Source organism: Poecilia reticulata, chromosome 16 (genome assembly GCF_904066995.2).
Source record: "Poecilia reticulata chromosome 16, P_reticulata-male-v2, whole genome shotgun sequence".
In the NCBI taxonomy this organism is placed as follows: Eukaryota; Metazoa; Chordata; class Actinopteri; order Cyprinodontiformes; family Poeciliidae; genus Poecilia; species Poecilia reticulata.
The window spans coordinates 18,247,015-18,264,914 of record NC_088845.1 but is presented as its reverse complement, the minus strand read 5'-3'; the positions used below and the strand labels follow the sequence as shown (position 1 = coordinate 18,264,914).

At 40.2% G+C, this 17,900-nt stretch overlaps 2 protein-coding genes across 2 annotated transcripts; one reads left to right on the top strand and one right to left on the bottom strand.

Annotated features, from left to right (window-relative positions):
* The first annotated feature begins 451 nt into the window (after positions 1-451).
* stmn2a (stathmin 2a) lies at positions 452-5,464 on the top strand. The gene is made up of 5 exons (XM_008432582.3): positions 452-596; positions 3,053-3,148; positions 3,304-3,476; positions 3,562-3,753; positions 3,857-5,464. The coding sequence occupies exons 1-5, from the start codon at positions 578-580 to the stop codon at positions 3,917-3,919; spliced, it is 543 nt and encodes a 180-aa protein (XP_008430804.2). The 5' UTR covers positions 452-577; the 3' UTR covers positions 3,920-5,464.
* A 1,330-nt stretch (positions 5,465-6,794) lies between these two features.
* LOC103478617 (hairy/enhancer-of-split related with YRPW motif protein 1-like) lies at positions 6,795-9,632 on the bottom strand. The gene is made up of 5 exons (XM_008432583.3): positions 9,264-9,632; positions 9,006-9,081; positions 8,755-8,838; positions 8,534-8,615; positions 6,795-8,431 (listed from the first exon to the last, which is right to left on the bottom strand). The coding sequence occupies exons 1-5, from the start codon at positions 9,434-9,436 to the stop codon at positions 7,824-7,826; spliced, it is 1,023 nt and encodes a 340-aa protein (XP_008430805.1). The 5' UTR covers positions 9,437-9,632; the 3' UTR covers positions 6,795-7,823.
* Positions 9,633-17,900: the final 8,268 nt, after the last annotated feature.

Genomic DNA, 17,900 nt, shown 5'->3' with positions numbered 1-17,900 from the left:
TATAAAACTCAAATTTCATGTTATAAAACTCAAATTTTAAGCGGCATCTTGATTTTTTGTGATTAATCAGTATTAAGAGAGCTGAGCAATCCATCATCTGAAAATGAAGATACTTTCACATCTGCAAACTTGGCAAGACATGTTTAACCTACGCTTATAGGTCAAACAAAGAGAACATTAATCAAAGAAGCAACCAATAAGGTAACCCATGGCACCCATTGTTACTTTGGAAGAGGTACACAGATTCACAGGTCAGGTGGGACAACATGGTGGCAGAATCATGCAAGTCTTTGTAAACAATTCCGATTTGGGTCAGGTTTTGAATCACCTCATTCCTGATTCACTGACTCAATCAAGCTCGTTAGGCTGAAGGCTGCAGCTCATGGTGGATGCTGGTACCCGCCGTGCGCGTCACAGGCAAGAGGAGGGTCTGAATGCGCGTTCCTGTGAGCGTTCCTCTTGCTCTCCGCTTCCCAGTCCAAGCCCGGTCTATTCGCTGACTCAGTGCCTTAAGCAGCATCACGGTTCATCGGAACAGAGCGTCAGTAAGCATCCTGTGCGGAGAAATACATCAGCTATGGCTAAAACTGTAACCGGTAAGTGGGTTAAGACTGGTCCTTTCTGAAAAGACGGGATGGATGGATGGACGGACGCACGGATGGATGGATGGATGGATGGATGGATGGATGGACGGATGGATGGATGGACGGACTCATGACAGGTGCATCCTTTCCGTTACCAGAAAGGTGCGGCAAACCGTCTGGCGTTATATTGTGAAGGATTAAAAAAATAATAATTTTTAAGCACGGATCTCTTCTACTGAACTCCAGTGTGTTGTCTCAGTTGAAATCTGCAAAATGCATGAATGGGCTTACAAGGCCAGAATCCTTCATCATTGTCTGAAACGTTTATTTGATTGTTGCATTGATAATATTTTCATTTTTCATAATGCAGCACATAATGGAAATAATCTGAATTGTTAAAACAGCTTTATTCGCAGTGCTGCACCTGCGCCGCTTCATGCCACAGCGGCCCCCCAACATGCAGCATAATGCAGACGGACCCCACCCAAGATGCTAAGCGGCCGATCACTGAGCCGACAGCAAAACAGTCATATTTATCCAGCACTGGCTTCTTTCTTCATGACTTTAATTATGACCATGCTTGCATAGAGATGTAATTCTTCAATTGTTGTGTTTACGTATTTTTTTTATTTTTTTTAAAAATAACGTGCTGAGAACTGAGCCTTTTCATTCTTTAGCTTGTCTTATTCCCTCAAAGTCCAGATATTGCAATTCATAGCAAGAAAGGAACTATTTATATATTTATCATTGATGATGATAGTTGGGGATTAAAATTAAAACACTACAGCTTTTATTATTGGGTATATATTTCCCACTACATTAGTTTGTCAGAGAGACAAATCGCTCAGCAGTTTTTTGTTTTAATTAGTGCGTTTTATAAAGCAATATCCTGATCTAATCATTTCATTTTGATAGTTTTGTGTGTGTTTGCATGCCTTGTTATGGAGAGCATCCTAAAGCAGATAAGTGTATTTGAAGGTGGGAGGCAGGCCAGCCCTGCAGCAAAAGAGCTGCTTCACACGCCGGCCTTTGGAACAGAAGGCTCAGCAGCCCTGTTGTCCTCTCTGAGGACCTAGGTGGGCACTTTCACAAAAATGTGAAGAAGGAAAACAAATGGAGTGCAGATCATTAATCAGCCAGTTCTTGCTGTCTCGATAACAAAATAAGCTTGCGGGAGGCTTTGGCACAAAGATTTAACAAGGAAACTGGATGAACTTACATGCGGGCCCAGTTTGTTAGATTGAAATGTGATTTTGTGTTTATGCCTATGCTTCTTTTAAAAAAGAAATGTATGGTGACCACATCAGACTGGATACATCAATTACTCTTCAATTATTAATGGAGGAACGCAATGCTTCCATACCTTTAAGACTTGAAATGCGTTATTGATTCTGTAATAGTGAAATGATAAAATACCTCTCAAAATTATTCATACCCTTTGAACTTTCATCTATTCTCTTACAGTATGAACACATTTTTGAATTAGCCTATTCCGGTTTTACATTAGAGGAACATGAAGTATTGTGAAGTTGAAGGAAAAGGGTTAGGGGTCATTTTATGACAAACAAAAATTTTTGTGTTGTGAAATTGTGTTCAATGCCCTTTAATTTTATGCCCCCAAATTATAATAGTAATGAAAAGAAAATCGCTATATTAGGAAATGGTGTCCACCTTTATGTTATTTAATATCAGTATGAATTCAGTTGTTATGTGAAGAATTCAGAGATTGTTCTACAGAACATTAGCAGATATGACATGGATAATATAGTGGTGAAGTTTAAAGCAGAGCAGGTCCCATTTTCAGTTTACCACAAAACCACCCAAGACACAGTCAGCATCTAGAGGAAAGTCAAATCATGTGACGTTTTTCTTTCACTTCATGATTATGCCGCATTGAATCCCAATAAAATGCGCTAAGATTACTTTTAGCCAACAGGTATGACAGAAAACAATGCAGATTACCCTTAACATTGTACACCAATGCTGAAACATAGTGGTGTTGACATCATGCCGTGGGGATTTTTTTTTTCTTTTGGAAAGAAAAGATAAGCTGGTCAAAGTTGGTAGGAAGATGGATGGAGCTAGATACATTCTTCTCATCCTTGCATGAAATCTGTGAGAGACTGCTAAAATGTTGTGACTCAGTCAGAGGCTTACCAGGAGGACAGCAACCTTAAACGAACAACCAGAGCAACAGTGAAACAGCTTATTTCAGACTCTTGGGGACTAAGCACAAGGGTGCATTTGCTGGTGTATTGCATGACATCCAAATAGATTGCATGTTGGAACTCTACCATGAAAAATGTGGGAAAATTCAAGGGCTATAAATGCTTTATTAACATTATATGGTTTATTGAGCAACCTCTGTTTGCCAACTATTTGTATTAATATCAAGACTTAATTATTGAGCAAGCACCTTCATTGTGTATTGTTTAACCTGATTTGATTTCTTTTTTATTTCCCAACAGCATACAAAGAGAAGATGAAGGAGTTATCCGTCCTCTCCCTCATCTGTTCCTGCTTCTACCCAGAGACTCGCAACAAGCTCGTTTGTGAGTTTGAAGGTATGAAGGATCTGAAAAATTGATTTTCTTTACAACCAAACAAATGGTCCCTAATGGATGTTTTCTCTTCCCTGGAAGAAGAGGCATTAGTAATTAATCAACTGGTATGTTAATGGATTTCTTTAGCACTCTCATTGTATTTGTCTGATTTACAGACATGGAGGTTAAACCTATAGACAAACGGGCCTCAGGGCAAGCCTTTGAGGTAATTCTCAAGCCCCAGTCTCCGGTGTCAGACATTGCCCACAACCTTCCCTCTCCCCCAAAGAGGGATCTCTCCCTGGAGGAGATTGAGAAGAAACTGGAGGCAGCTGAAGAGAGAAGGAAGGTATTATCTTTCTGACCATCACCTTTGGGTTCTAAATAGCAGAGGCTTTTCAAAATGAATAATAGGATGTGTTTTTTTTTTTTAGTACCAAGAGTCTCAGGTGCTGAAGGTTTTGGCGGAAAAGCGGGAGCATGAAAGGGACGTGTTGCTAAAGGCCATGGAGGAGAACAGCAACTTTAGCAAGATGGCCGAGGAAAAGCTCCAGATGAAGATGGAGCAGATTAAGGAGAATCGCGAGGCCCAGCTGTCAGCCATGATGGAGCGCCTACAGGAGAAGGTCAGAGTGGCAAAAACTCAGGCATTTATCAGTGGGAATAAGTGTTGCAGTCTGGGTTTTAGAATTTTCAAACTAATCATTGTCACTATGTGTCCGTGTTCAGGAGAAGCATGCCGCAGCTGTGCGCAGGAACAAAGAGCTGCTGAGGGAAGAGCAGCTAGCATGAGCTTCACACAATTCCTGTGGTCCGTCTGTTGAACCATCCATCCATCCATCCCTGCCCCGCCCTCAACCTCTCCAAAACAGACACTCTGCCGTGAAGGCTGAGAGGCTCAAGAAACTCACCACCACAGCACTGCACACTTTGTCACAACTATCCACAACCCTCAGTATTATCAGTGATACAGACATCTATGACACTCCTTTTACAACTGAATAGAATTGTTGATTTAGCGAAAGTCCAACGATAGGACTTTTATTTTGTAAACTATCTATCTATCTATCTATCTATCTATCTATCTATCTATCTATCTATCTATCTATCTATCTATCTATCTATCTATCTATCTATCTATCTATCTATCTATCTATCTATCTATCTATCTATCTATCTATCTATCTATCTATCTATCTATCTATCTATCTATCTATCTATCTATATACTAGATAGAAATTAGATAGATAGCGGGTTAGCTATCTGTTTAGCTAGTTAGCCAGATAGCTTCCTCTCTCTCTCTCTCTCTTTCTGTGTATCTCTCTCTCTCTGTGTTTAGCTATCTTGCTAGCTAGCTAGATAAATAGACTGAAAGCTAGTTGGCTAAATTTTTTCATGGCCAACATTTTATCAATAGGGCTAGCTAGTTAGATAAATAGAAGGAAAGGTACTTATCAATCTTTCTTGATAGCCAACATTTTATTTATTTATCTAGCTAGCTAGCTAGCTCTCTATCTTTTTGTTAGTGACTGTTTATGTTTTTCAAGTTTAACGCCACAACTCTTATCATATGAAAGGCGTCGGTGTTGGGAGTTGGCAGAAGATGGAGGATTTTCAGTGTTTTCTGATGATGTCATGACGATGACGACGATGATGTTGATAAAATATTTGTATGTTTCGTGAAGAGTGACAGTCGATATGTACGCTATAAATCTGGTTCGGGTGCATCTGTTATCTCCCCCATGCCGCCTACTCATGCTCGACACACATAGATTCAGACCACTTCCTCTGAGATGAATTGTATTGTTGTTAGGAATGTATTTGCCTAAAGGGAGTAACTGTACATCTGCATATTCACACCTTTTTCAACCAGTCATTTGCAAATAAATAGCTCTCCTAGGATCTCTGGAGATGAGTCTCACAAAATGAATGAATGTTATGAGACCAAACTGGTGTCATACACAGTGTCTTGGACAGTGGAATGTGCTGTTGCTCCCATCTTAATATTTGATAGTGTGAACCTAAAGTATGTCTGTGTGGGCGACTAGGCATCATTAGCATCTTTTCTCCTTAGAGGTTTAGGTAGATAATGGATGCAAGAAGCTTTACATACAGCACACTGAAGTAGTCTGTTTTTAACCTTCAGAATACCACTGATATCTGCCTGCGTAGTCTGCTGCTTGTGTTTTTTCCCCCTCTTCATATTTTTCTCTGTGAAAGCTTTGCTGAATAAAGGTTTGGGAGTTCTGTGAACATGGCATGCACCATCTACTACGTTTCTGTAATAAAACACAAGGGGAATTGTAAACTGCCAAATAAAAGAACCAGTTATCTACACACCTTGAGAACTGCAGTCTGCAAAAACCCATTTTTCCATTTCATTTCATTTAGTCTTAATACATTTCAAGTAAACCATATGAATGTTTTCAATGGTAAGACTAACAGAGAGGACAAACCAATATAGCTGTACCTCACGCTTGGAATTTGCGTTTTCTATTTATAGAAACCAAATTTTTATTTCTAAATGTTTTACAAGCAAACACACTGATAAACTCTATTAATCAGGTTTTATAATCGGCCAAAAACAATTCAAAATAGATCTGAATGGTGAGTTCCTAACATTCCTATTGAACACATTTCATCACAAACATAAAGAAGCAACAATGATTGTTAATTGCAAATTAATTATAAGAAAAGGCTAACATTGTCTATATACTACAGAAAAACAATCAATGAAAGATAAAGACACACTTAATAATAATAATAATAATAATAATAATAATAATAATAATAATAATAATAATAATAATAATAATAATAATAATAATAATAGGTTGACCTGAAACCCTTGAACTAGCCCTGGCTTGCACAACTTTTTCATGTTTCCACAGAAAGTGTCACCTGTTCAAAATCTATTAGTGTAAGAGTGATCTTCTACCAACAGGTGGCAGCATCCTACTTTAGTCTCAATTTGCAAAGCAGGTCACTGTTTTATTTAAAAAAGAAGGAAGCAAATAAACACTTAGGCTTTCTTTGTGACCTTGTTTTCAACCTACAGATTTGCTTATCAGAAGATGGTAAATTAATTAAAGTTAATATATTTTAGATGAGTGTGTGGCTTTAGTCTGCAGACAACAAATTAAGAACACATTTTACCCGTTGGGTGCTAGAAGGATAAAACTGCCTCACTAAAACAATGAACCTCTAAAAATCTCAATTTATAGAAACCAAACAAGAAACAACCCATTTGAGTCAAGATGTGATTTATGAGACCATCTGCTTCTGCGTTGGTGATACTTAATAACTCTTTCTCCACCAATGTCCCCATCCTGTTCACACTATTGTCTCCGTTCCAGACCAGCCCAGGCTGGTGAGGTCAGGGTAACATTGTAAAGGATTTCCTCTGGCTCTTAATGATTTCCTGGGTATTCATAAGGGCAACAATGCTTTTGGATTCTGTTACTCAAACCTGGCACATGGCAAAGGACCTGCTTTCCAGTTAATAACCTGGATCTTATTAACTTATAATGAACTTCCATGGTGCTACTGCTATAATACACCTGCAGCACAAATACTGATTAGGGAAGAAGCCTATAATCAGATTTCTCAAAGGAATAAGTTTATTAAAAAATGTTGAGGATGAAATAAAACAAAAAAATGCCAGAAATGTGTTTTGGACCCACTTTATTTGTAAAAAAAAAAAAAAAATTATATAACTGATACATAAACAATCATTTTTAAGTTTCAAGACACGTGTTTTCCAAATGTAGTCCATACAACATTAAATTTATGTTTTTGCACATAGTTGCAATATTGCTAAATAAAACAGAACAAATTAAACAAATTTAAAATGTAGACATCTGTAGTCAACTGGGCCAGACTAACTGGGGCAGTAACTTAAGTTGTTGTTCACATCAAACTTTTATCTTTCAATGAATGGAGATTTGGCAAACACATGCTTTGCAGGCATTCAAAGGAAAATTATAAGCCAAGATTTTCATGTTTAACACCACTATTCAACTATTTGTAAATGATGATGTCAAAGGCCCATTTTTAGTCTAGCTAAGCCCCAAACACTTTAGGTGCAACAACAGCAAACCTTAAGCACATCTTCCAGGACCTCCTTTGTTTTTGGTGTATTTCAGAGACTTGGTTAAAAAGCCACAAAGAGGACTGGCATATAATGTTTTTGTCTCATTGTTACCAATAGATGACAAAGTTATTATTTGTTTAAAAGAAACTTTCGCTTCTTTTTATTTAGTGGTTTGGACAAACAGTTTTCGTGATATTTACTTACAACTTGCATAGGTAAAAGAAAATTGAGTGGTCACCAAAACTCTAGCCCAGGGGCCCATATCCTCCTGTGTCCAGCCCTGGTGGTCGCCAGTTTGCACAGTTTTTTAATTGTATCTGTACAATCAGTCTATCATGGCTCATTCATATTTTTACATCAGTCCTCAACCTGGAGGCGAAAAGATGACCTAAATTAAGCTTTTTAATAACTCATCACCTTTTAAGTAAATACAATTCTAAAAGGGCATTACGTCCACCTGCAACTTCTCAAACTTATTTCTAAGCAAAATAAAATTATTTTGATTTATTTTCCTTTAGTTTATTGCCATATGAACAGTTGAAGCAGGATTTGTCGGTGATGGTGGGCACAGCTCAGCTGTTGCCTGGAGTCCAGTGCTCAGCGTCAGAACGCCCCAATCTCCATGCCCCACGGCCTGTAAGGCTTCGACATGGTGGAGGTGGGACTCACTGTACCGATGGCCGTCGGGGAGATGAGAGGAAAGGCCCCAAAGGAGAGGGGGAAGGCCGAAAGCGAGGAGAGAGACGAGACGAGAGGTGGGGACAACTTAGATGTCGGCACAGGTAGACTGAGGGGTAAGGAGCCGTTAGGAGGCACCCTGAGAGACTCTGTGGGGGACAGCATGCTGAGTCTGGACGTTCCAGAAGCCTCACCGGATGAGGAGGATGAAGAAGAAGAAGAGGAGCAGGAAGAGGGTGGGCTGCTGTTTGTTCTGGGCGCAGGTGTCCTGCCCTGAGGGTGCTGTAGAAGAAGATGGTGGGGGAGAGGGGACGGGGCTGTCCCATACGCCGAGCCCCAAGCAAAATGCTCCAGTCCAGTGTGAACCTCCCTCTGGGAGGCGTAGTTGCTGAGGTGGGACACCAAGCGGATCCGCAGGGAGTCTGTGCTGTCCCGGCCCTCGATGATGCTCAGGTAACGGGCCGTCTCTGCCAGACACTCCCTGAAGCCCAGACTGCGGTAATCCTTAGCAAGAGCATGAGCCTCAAAGTAACCTGTGAGGCAAGACAACAGGAACCTGTCAGGTAAGACAACAAGAACGTCCAACTTACAGCAGAAAGTTCTGGCTTGCATTATGACGTCTGAGGATTATTCACCTTTTCCTCCAGATGCATGAAGCATCTTCAGGTGGTCCACTGTCATCTGCAGAATTTCTGCTTTTTCCAATTTAGCTGATCCCTGAAAAGCAGGAAGACAAATATTGTGACTTTACACAAATTTAAACTGAATTTGGCTATAATCTGCATTAAAAGTAAAAAAAAAAAACCCAAAATCATCTGTTTGGGTTTAGGATGTAATGAGGGGAAGAGTAATTCACCTGCTTCTCAAAGGCACTTGGTACCAGTCTTCTCAGCTCTGACAGGCTATTATTGATCCGGTCACGTCTCCTTTTCTCTATTATCTATTTGTAAACATTTCGATATAAATACATATAAACATTCCCTCAGAAAATAGGTTGAAAATATAAATATATAAAATGAATACAAAATGGGTACAATGATAATTGTGACTAGAGGAAGGAGGAAAAGAACTGAGGTTTAAAAAAGTCTCTGCTAGATGTTTGCATACCCCTCTGCGCCTTTTTCTTGCTTGAACTTGTGTCGTGGTGGTGGAGGGTGACATGGATCCTGGAGAGTCAGCTTGACTGAAAGGAAAATATGTCTCAATTTTTTTTTATTTTTTTTTATTATTGTAAAACATGACATGACTTGTAGGCACAATCTATCTTTAACCTAAAAAGAATATCAAATATAATATATATAATGTAAATTCTAAGATATAACATGTAATCTATCATGTATAGTTATTGAAAAAACCCAACCCTACCCATTTTCGTCGCCACTGTCCTTCTCCACCTCCACATTGTCATCCAGCTCGCTGTCTGATGAGCTGTAGTTGAGGCTTCGCTTCATTCTGACGTCCAGGCTCACACGGATGAAGGTGGTTTTAGTTTCACCGAGAGCTGCAGCTGCACAGGGTCCGAGCAACAGTTTGAACATCAGATCTGCTTCTGCTGGGATTACTTTCACAGGGGGGCGGGGCCTAACGATTGAGGTGGGCGTGGTCCCAACTAAACTCGTTAGCGAGCTCGAACTAAAGCTGACACCTAAATGACGTGTTCATTTAAGAAATAAACGCTGTGTATGACTGGAAAGGTTTGAAGAAAGTAGCATTTGTTCTTTATTTTCTGTTAGTAGCTAACAGATGAGCCTCAGTGAAAGACTTCTTGTTACAAGTTTCTTTTTCAGCTTTTTTTTTTTTTTTTTTTAGATTTTCAAAACTCTGAAGCTGAATCTTTTATTTGTTCTTTACTGAATGACAATTTTTTGCTTTTTTTTTTAAAACAAGCACATTTATTTCTTTAAATTATTCTGTTCAGTTGCTTATATACTTATACCTGAGTGTATTTTAGTAACTCTACATTTTTTTTTAAATTATGAATTTGTCCTTACACAGTCTCTTATTTTTCTATTTTTTTCTATTATAATTTTTTTATTTTTGCGCGCTTTCATTTACTTTAACTTTCTATTCAATTCTATTCTATTCTATTCTATTCTATTCTATTCTATTCTATTCTATTCTATTCTATTCTATTCTATTCCAAACAGAAGCAACAATGCAATTATAATTAGATTAGATAAATGTTGCACTTATAGGGTTCCTGCTCTGAGCCCCCTCCCCCAGCCCTCCACCCCGGCTGTCTCACAGACCCACTACCTTGTTGAGGCACAGCTGTTTCTGCTCCATCAGGTCAGTTGTTAAGTTCATGCACTGGGGAGAGACAAGTGCAGATGAGATCTTGATTCCTGTGAACAACTGCAGAAAGACCAACAATTCCTTCTCTTAGCAAGTCACAGATATTTCCATAATGTCAGGTACAGCATGAAGTGAGGGCGATGATGAGCATCGCACATCTCCCACGTCATTTGAAGATAGCATAATGCAAAGACAGTCATTATTTTAAAAAAATACCATCTTTGTCAGAGTAAACATCTGAAAACTACATTTCCAGTAAGACGTAATGTGCGGAACCACTATAATATATATATTTTTAGTTTTAAGCTGCTTTAGTTTTAAGTCATACAGTTACACTGATCAGAAATGTTGACTCAGTTCTTCTGTGCACGTTGCAAATGGAAGCTCATCAACAGTGCACCACCTTAAAGGCTTCCTCCTTCCCACTGTAATAAAACTTTCCTGAGTTTTTGACCTCAGGCATGAACCTGCAAAAACCACAGACTGTAATGAAGGATGGATACTGATTATTCATTATTATTTGTCAGTGTGATCTTTTAATTTGAACATGAAAAATCAAGGCTTGCAAAGATAATAGATTTTAAATGCTATTAAAATGAGGAAACAAATAAAGAACAATGAATGAACTGTAACAATGGCGAGCTTATATTTGAATTGCGTATGTCTATTAACTGTCATTACTACCATTACTATAATGATGTTGTTTTTTTTTCACCAGCCTTAATTTTTGTTGCCCACAGATGAGATGGATGGATTTATGGGTGGATGGACACATTAAAAAAGCTGGTGCTGCTCAATCATTTGTCACATTGACAGGCAACTTAAAAAAATAGATCTGGAAATAAAAAAAAAAACAAAGAAATTCATACTGACCCTAACTGGAAGATACTTCAAAATTATATATTTTATACCCATAAAATATATAAAGTAGCACTCAGCTATCTCAAACATCAAAGATCTTGTTGAGTTTGAGAAAGCAAGTCAGACAAACTTTCCCTTTTTATCAGATCTTTTATCCTCTCACATACATGACATTTGTTGACTGACAGATAACAGCTTAAAGATGTTTTGAATCGCTTTAATATTGTTTATCATCTTATTATAGTAATGGGTCTCCACTGTGACAGGATTTTTCAGGTGGTTTCCATTATGCATACTCAAACCATTCACACCTCACTGTCAAGGTCCTCTACATTAGCGTCAGCATTCCTCTGTCTCCTTAAGGTCACTAATTATGACGTAGCTTCCCCAAAACCTTGACCTTTGGGCTCTGGCATCAAAACCTTTTCTTTAGGACGGTCAGGGTGAACATTATAAGTGGTCCGATTCTGTTTGAACCTGTTCAGTTTCAGCTCATTTGTTTATGACTGCCACATTTCTCTAGATTATCTTTAAGTTGAACAACCTCAGCAGCATGCCAGCACAGCCGGTGACCGCTGCACTTCATTTAGCACCGGCTCGTAGATGAAACTGCTCTCAAAACCGACCGTGTGCCAGGAAGCTAAAAGGTATAAGCAAGCATTTGTTTGAAACTGGCGTGTGCCCAGCTGCCTTCCTCAATCTTCCCTCAGGTTTCCCTGGGTGACTCTTTTTTTGTGTGTGGGAGAGCGCGGCCCGAGTGTGCGCCTGTGCGTGTTTGTGTGTGTGTTTGCGTGAATGAGAGTGTGTGGGCGTGTTCTGGAGGTGCTGTTTCCCACAACCCCGATCTAATTCCGTGGTAACTCAATCTCCGTGTGAGCTCTTCCCGGCGAGTGTTCTCCCACCCGTCGACAGTCTCTCCCTGGCTGGCTGAGTGTGTCTGACGGAGGTCTAGCCCTCGCTTCCCCCACCTCCTCCCTCGCCCTCCGCCTTGTCCTACACACCCTCCCATCAGGATTGATTTACTATGTCAACCGTCGTGGCAGTCGGCAGCAGCGGCGCTCACAGCCGGGCCTGCATCCTGTGTGCACACCATGTTGACATCTTATACCTGCCACTCAACAACTGCTGCAGTGGGGTTTGTGTTTTGTGGGTGCTGTGGGGAAGGGAGGCTGTCAGGAAGGCACTTGAGCATGTGAGATAATTTCCTTGTTCATGTTTTATTCAGCTGGGGAATGGTGCAGGGGAGTTGGCGAAGGAAAAAGCCTGAACTTTGTTGCACGCAAGACGTATGATATTATGTAAGGAAGGGAAAATGCCACCCAAGTTGGTCCTAAATAAGCCGCCTGACTTGGGGAAATGTCTCCAAGACAGCCCCTGTACAACAATGTTATCCTATGGGCCACAGCTTCCTGCCTGTCCCCTCTTATTCCAGTCAGCACCCAGGCTCTATATCGGGCAGAGAGCAGACCAGGCCTGAGATCCATTCCCACTGTTCAACCACAATACACCCGCCTTCTCATTCTTTACTTTCCTGCCTTTGTTGGCATCCTTTCTATTTGTGCTTTTTTGGATAGGTAAAGCCAAGAAGGATATGTTGACTTCCTTCTTTCTTTGTGTAGCATGGGGTTTTGTTTCTTGTTTCATTCAGTTTTTTTTCTTCCTTTTTTTCCTCTCAGGTTAGAACGCTGCCACTAACCTCTCTGCTTAAGTCACGAGATGAAAAATCTTATTTATTTATTTATTTATTTGACAAACAAGAATAGCTGAATTGAATATATGTCAGTCTTTTTACCCCACAAAGGTACACTGGCCTTATAATTAGCTACTTGGTGCCATTCATCTTTTTGCAAGCTCACAATGGTGGGAAGGCAGATCACAAGACAGATTTCTAAATAAGCACAGCAGGAGACAGCGCATGATGTCTGTCCAGAGACAGGAGCGCAGAGAAGACAGCTTACTTTTAAGGCCATGCATTGTGTCCCCACTGGAAGAACACAGTTTGCATATCAATAGAGTATCAGTATGGTACATGTGTGTTTATATAGCTTTGCTCATCTAGAAGCTGCAATTAAAAAAAAATGTTTTCCCCCAAAATAGATCAAGCTCCATTTTTAGTGTATGAATGATCTCACATTTGTATGTTTCTTGCTGGGAGATGAAGGCGTTTAGAAAGCATGATGCTGCCACCGTCACATTTCATCACATTGATGTTAAGTTCAGGGTAATGTGCAGTGTTATTTTATTTTTTATCACTCATAGTGTTCTAGCAAAGCATTCAATGTCAGACTCATTTAACGGGAACGCCTTCTTCTGCTTGTTTTGTGAGTCATCTATGAGAACCAGTGGCAAACTTTAAATGGCACTTTTTATGACCTTTTTTCAACAATGTCTTTTTGCCACTTCCAAAAAGGCCAGATACATGGAATGCATGACTAATATCCATCCTGTTGATGTACACTTTGTTGAATAAAAAATATTATATTTAAGGGATGTTGGGTATAAGAGACAGAATGCAAATATATTTCAAATTATATTCTGATTCAGATTTTTATTTATAATATTAAAAATAAATAAATAAATAAATAAATAAATAAATAAATAAATAAATAAATAAATAAATAAATCCTTTTTTCTCCACTTCAAAACCTCACCTTGTTTCGACCTACCAATTAAAATACCATTGCAATATATTGACATTTGTGACTGTTGTGGGACAAAATGCGAAAGCATTCAAAATTTGCAAGTGACTGTAAATGCAGGCAGATTAAATAAAGGAAAAAAAGGGTCAGTTTGCTGTGCGATGAGTTTATTATTATGCATACATACAAAGCTTTCTCTTTTTAAAAAGAGAGCCGGCTCCTTTCCCAGTGGATGCTCTCTGCCAGCTGTCTGCTCTGCAGTGAAGTAGTGCTTTCCCAAGCTCTGACCTGTGGGAAAATCTGTTGTGGCCAGTAATTGATTCCGCCCTGCCAGCCCCATTACTCTCCACTGCAGTCAAACTGCCAGTGATCTGCTGAAAGCCCCTGTTAGCACAGCCCCCTTTACTTTTTCTCTTCACTCTTACACAAACATGAAGCAGAGTCCAAGCAAGTCCCACCGTTAGATCTATTAAGTTGATTTCTTAACATTTCTAAGAGTAAAGTTTATAAGAAGCCTATTAAAAAAATTATCCTCTCTATATTTATTGTTAAAAAAAAACTCCAAGTGTTGTATGTTATTTTTGTAAAGTGTTTTTCTTGAGATTCATCCCTAAAACAAAATGTTGTGTCATCAATGTATTGTCTTAATACAGTCCCTTTCACTTAAAGGGACTAATTTGATTATTTCTTTAGCTGGGTAGCTGCATGACAGACACAAACACACCCTCATGAGCTTGTCATAAAATATTCAGTGCAGTCAGCTGCAGAGATGGTTGACTTGCTTCCCTCTGCCCAACACTTACCACATGTCTAAATAAAGATAAGTGCACTCCCCTCCTTCCAATTAGTGTTCAATTATGGGGGCTGTGCTCCGCGCATATGCATCTGTGCTTCCCAGTCAGCAGGAGTGTGTGCGTGTGAGCTTGCAAGGTTACACCAGGATTACCGGGGCCATGGGAGGAGGATAAAAGCGTGCATCCTAACACACTGCATATTCACATGATGATCCTCTAACTTCTTGCCATACCGATTAGGTGGCGTCACTTTGAACCGGGCCTACTTAGGACCTGTGGAAAATAATCACTCCTTGTGAGCTGCAGAAAGACACGAGTGGCCTCAAGCCGAGTGATTTATCAAGGATTCTCATGACTCTGGTGGGCTTTATATAACTACCAGCTGAGGGGTGCACTTTCCCATATTGTAAGGGGTCAGGAGGCCACCCTCTGAGCGCTGCGCCAGAGGAATTCCATCCCACTGTTTGGAGATCTGAGAATGGATAAAAGACGAGGGAACTGTACTTTGTGCATCAGTTTAGCTCCTGGTGACCCCCACCCACTCACCCACTGACTGAACCCCATGAACAGCTCTCTCCCTACACAGCTTGCTTCATTGACAGAACAAGCAGCTTCACTGTGAAAGGGACCCCCCACCCCCCTCCCTGGCCCCCCTTCACCCTCTTTCCTTCAACTCTCCCTTCGCAGCCCCACCGTCGGTGTGCTGCAAACCAGCAGCCCGAGGCTCAGGGAACGTGTGGGATAAAGGGATGAGAGGGAAGATCAAAGCAGGAAGCATGAAAAAGCTCAAAGCACACAAGCAAGAGCCACCTCCCTGACCCTGTCACAAACACACACACATGCACGCACACGCACACACACACTCTTCACCCGGGCCACGCAGCATGGCCTGGCGCCTGCCTCTATGCTTCTCCCTGCAGCTGCAGAAAAAGGCAAAGAGGAGAGGGCACATCGCTCAGGTCGTGTGAGCCTCTCTGATGGTAGTTTGGAACTGCTGGGAACCTGACCTGAACTGATGCCCCCTGCTGGTGCCAGACTTGCAGCACACACCTGTTCAATGCCACTCATCAAACTTGAAGTCCCATTTTTCTTCACTTAAAGGGGCAGTATTATGTGTTTTCCCAGCCACATAGCAATATTTAATAGCACAATCAACTATCTTACTTTCAGTGGTGATACAAATGTTGCATATATCATGAAAGAATTTGACTTTGCAATTTAATGCCCTGAAATTATTTAGGCCTCTGTTTAGGCCTATTAGAGGCTGCTCTTTCCAAGCACTCCACCTTCAGGAGATTGCTCCTGTATTAACCATTTAATAGCATTTTTTTTTTTTTACCAGCGTTGCACTCAGAGGTAGCTTGCACAATAAGCTCAGCAGATGCACGACTCCACTAGGGGTTTGCTAATTACTGCTGGCTAGTCTGAGGAGCAGAATCTGCTTGTAAGATTGGAAATTGCTACTCCTGTCCTAACAATCGTTTTGCACAACTGAATGGTTGCCATGGGAGATAAAAAGATTTCTCAGACATGCATGAAAGAACCAAAGCAACAGTTCAGGTATGTTTTTGATGAGAGAATAACATTATAACATGATGCAAAGCCAAAAAAAATCCCCAAACTGTTTTACATAATACTTCCTCTTTAAGAAGGATTACACATAACTAGAAGGTGGTTTAGTTACAATTTGTCAGAGGTGCTGAAAAAGCCTGATAATATATAAACTATATCATTTTCACGGCTTGATTTTATGAGCTGCAAGCCATTATCATCAGAATTAACAGAAAGAAACACTTGAAGCATGTCACTCTGTGTATTTATATAGTTTCTGCCCAGGTCCCTCTTGAAAATGAGATCTAGATCTCAGTGTTGTTTTACCTGATTACCAGGTAAGTAATGCTATTCAGAATTGAACTGCAGACATAAACTAAGTTTTTTTTTTAAAACAATAATCTAACTGATTAAAACGCATGCGTATTTGAACTTTGATGTCTTGTGTTCTCTTATTATTATTATTTTTTTTATTTATTTTTTTTATTCTGATGCACAGCCTCCCCAACCAGATTCATACCATGTCACACCAAGTTCAGTACCAAACATAATCAGCCATGACCCAGTTTTACCTGCTGGCACATAAAGTTGCAGTTTACAAAAAGCTCAGTCAGACACTAGAAGCTCCTCCTTGGCCCTGAGGATCCTCTCTCCATTATTCATGAGTGCTCAGGTTGGACCCTGGGAACAAGCTAAACGAGGCCCTGTGTCAATACGCAACACTGGCCGCCACAATGAGCTCTGCCTCCAACTACACTGTTGACAGACACCGACACAAAGGGGCTGAAAGGGGTCCCCCTCCGTTCTCACACACACTGAAGAATGAGTCAGTGTGCGTCCGCTCAGAGCTGTGTTTGTACAGTATACGCAGCTTTTGTTCCTGGCCACTGTTCTCCCATCAATGGGGTCTGAAAGTGTTGATGAAAATCACAAGGAAGGGACTCCTCTGTGGATGCCAGCAAGAGTTCATGTTCATTAGACAGGCTCTGGGGCTGCTGGACGGCACCTGTATGTACACAGAGAAACCCCGGCTGACAGAACAACAAGTAATCAGCTTATTGGATTGGTAAACAGTCTCCCAAGACACATTGCAGCCAAGCCTCCTTTACATCGTGACTGTCATTGAAGGTAACATATGTGTGAAGCACTAAATGAAATCCTTAAGTTGCGTGACATTGTTCATATTCATTCTTTTTCTTTGGTTTAATGTTGTTGGAAATTTTCCAAAATGCCAAAAGTATTTTAAAAAAATTTCAAAGTGTTGACACCAATGCTCTTTAGCATGAGAGCTTAGAATGAAATATGTTTTTGTTTTTACTATTTCCACAGTAATTCCAAGCCAAATAATCCATAAAAATATAAGAAACAGTCCCTCCATAGAACAACAACCTTAATGTGATGGAGATGTTGGGTGTCTAATTCTTGGGCCTATGTTTTCCAAGGCTCTAAAAATGTCAGGTGGGGGATTAGCATAAAAGTGATTTGGTAATCTGCATAGTTACAAATCACTGACCTTGATTTGCCTGGCCCAGTTTGGGAAAACACTGGCAGCAACCATAAACCCAGCCTGTTTGGAGGTAAAGACATAAAGTTGTTAAAGATCTTCCTTCAGGGAATTGCTTGGTCTCAAGGAAGCTCCCTCCAGGTACATTTTGCACCTACAGGGAGGAATATTGAGGTTAGTTGGGGTGCAATCAGAGGCAAGCAATAACAATATTTGATTGAACAGCAATTTAAAATAACCCCAATGTTAGGAAAAGAGCAGTAAAATGTTTTTGTTTTCTCAAATAGAAAACTTACAAGCTAATGATTAGCTACTTAGTTGCTTCACATTGTGGTTTAATGAAATTACCTACCTCATA

Excerpts from the sequence above, each read along its gene's own strand:
- stmn2a (XM_008432582.3), top strand. Across the intron at positions 3,477-3,561 it reads CAGCTGAAGAGAGAAGGAAG|TACCAAGAGTCTCAGGTGCT; the intron begins GTATTATCTTTC and ends TTTTTTTTTTAG. Across the intron at positions 3,754-3,856 it reads TGGAGCGCCTACAGGAGAAG|GAGAAGCATGCCGCAGCTGT; the intron begins GTCAGAGTGGCA and ends GTCCGTGTTCAG.
- LOC103478617 (XM_008432583.3), bottom strand. The coding sequence starts at position 9,436 with ATGTTCAAACTGTTGCTCGGACCCTGTGCAGCTGCAGCTCTCGGTGAA. Across the intron at positions 8,839-9,005 it reads CAAGAAAAAGGCGCAGAGGG|ATAATAGAGAAAAGGAGACG; the intron begins GTATGCAAACAT and ends GTTTACAAATAG. Across the intron at positions 8,616-8,754 it reads CAAGTGCCTTTGAGAAGCAG|GGATCAGCTAAATTGGAAAA; the intron begins GTGAATTACTCT and ends CCTGCTTTTCAG.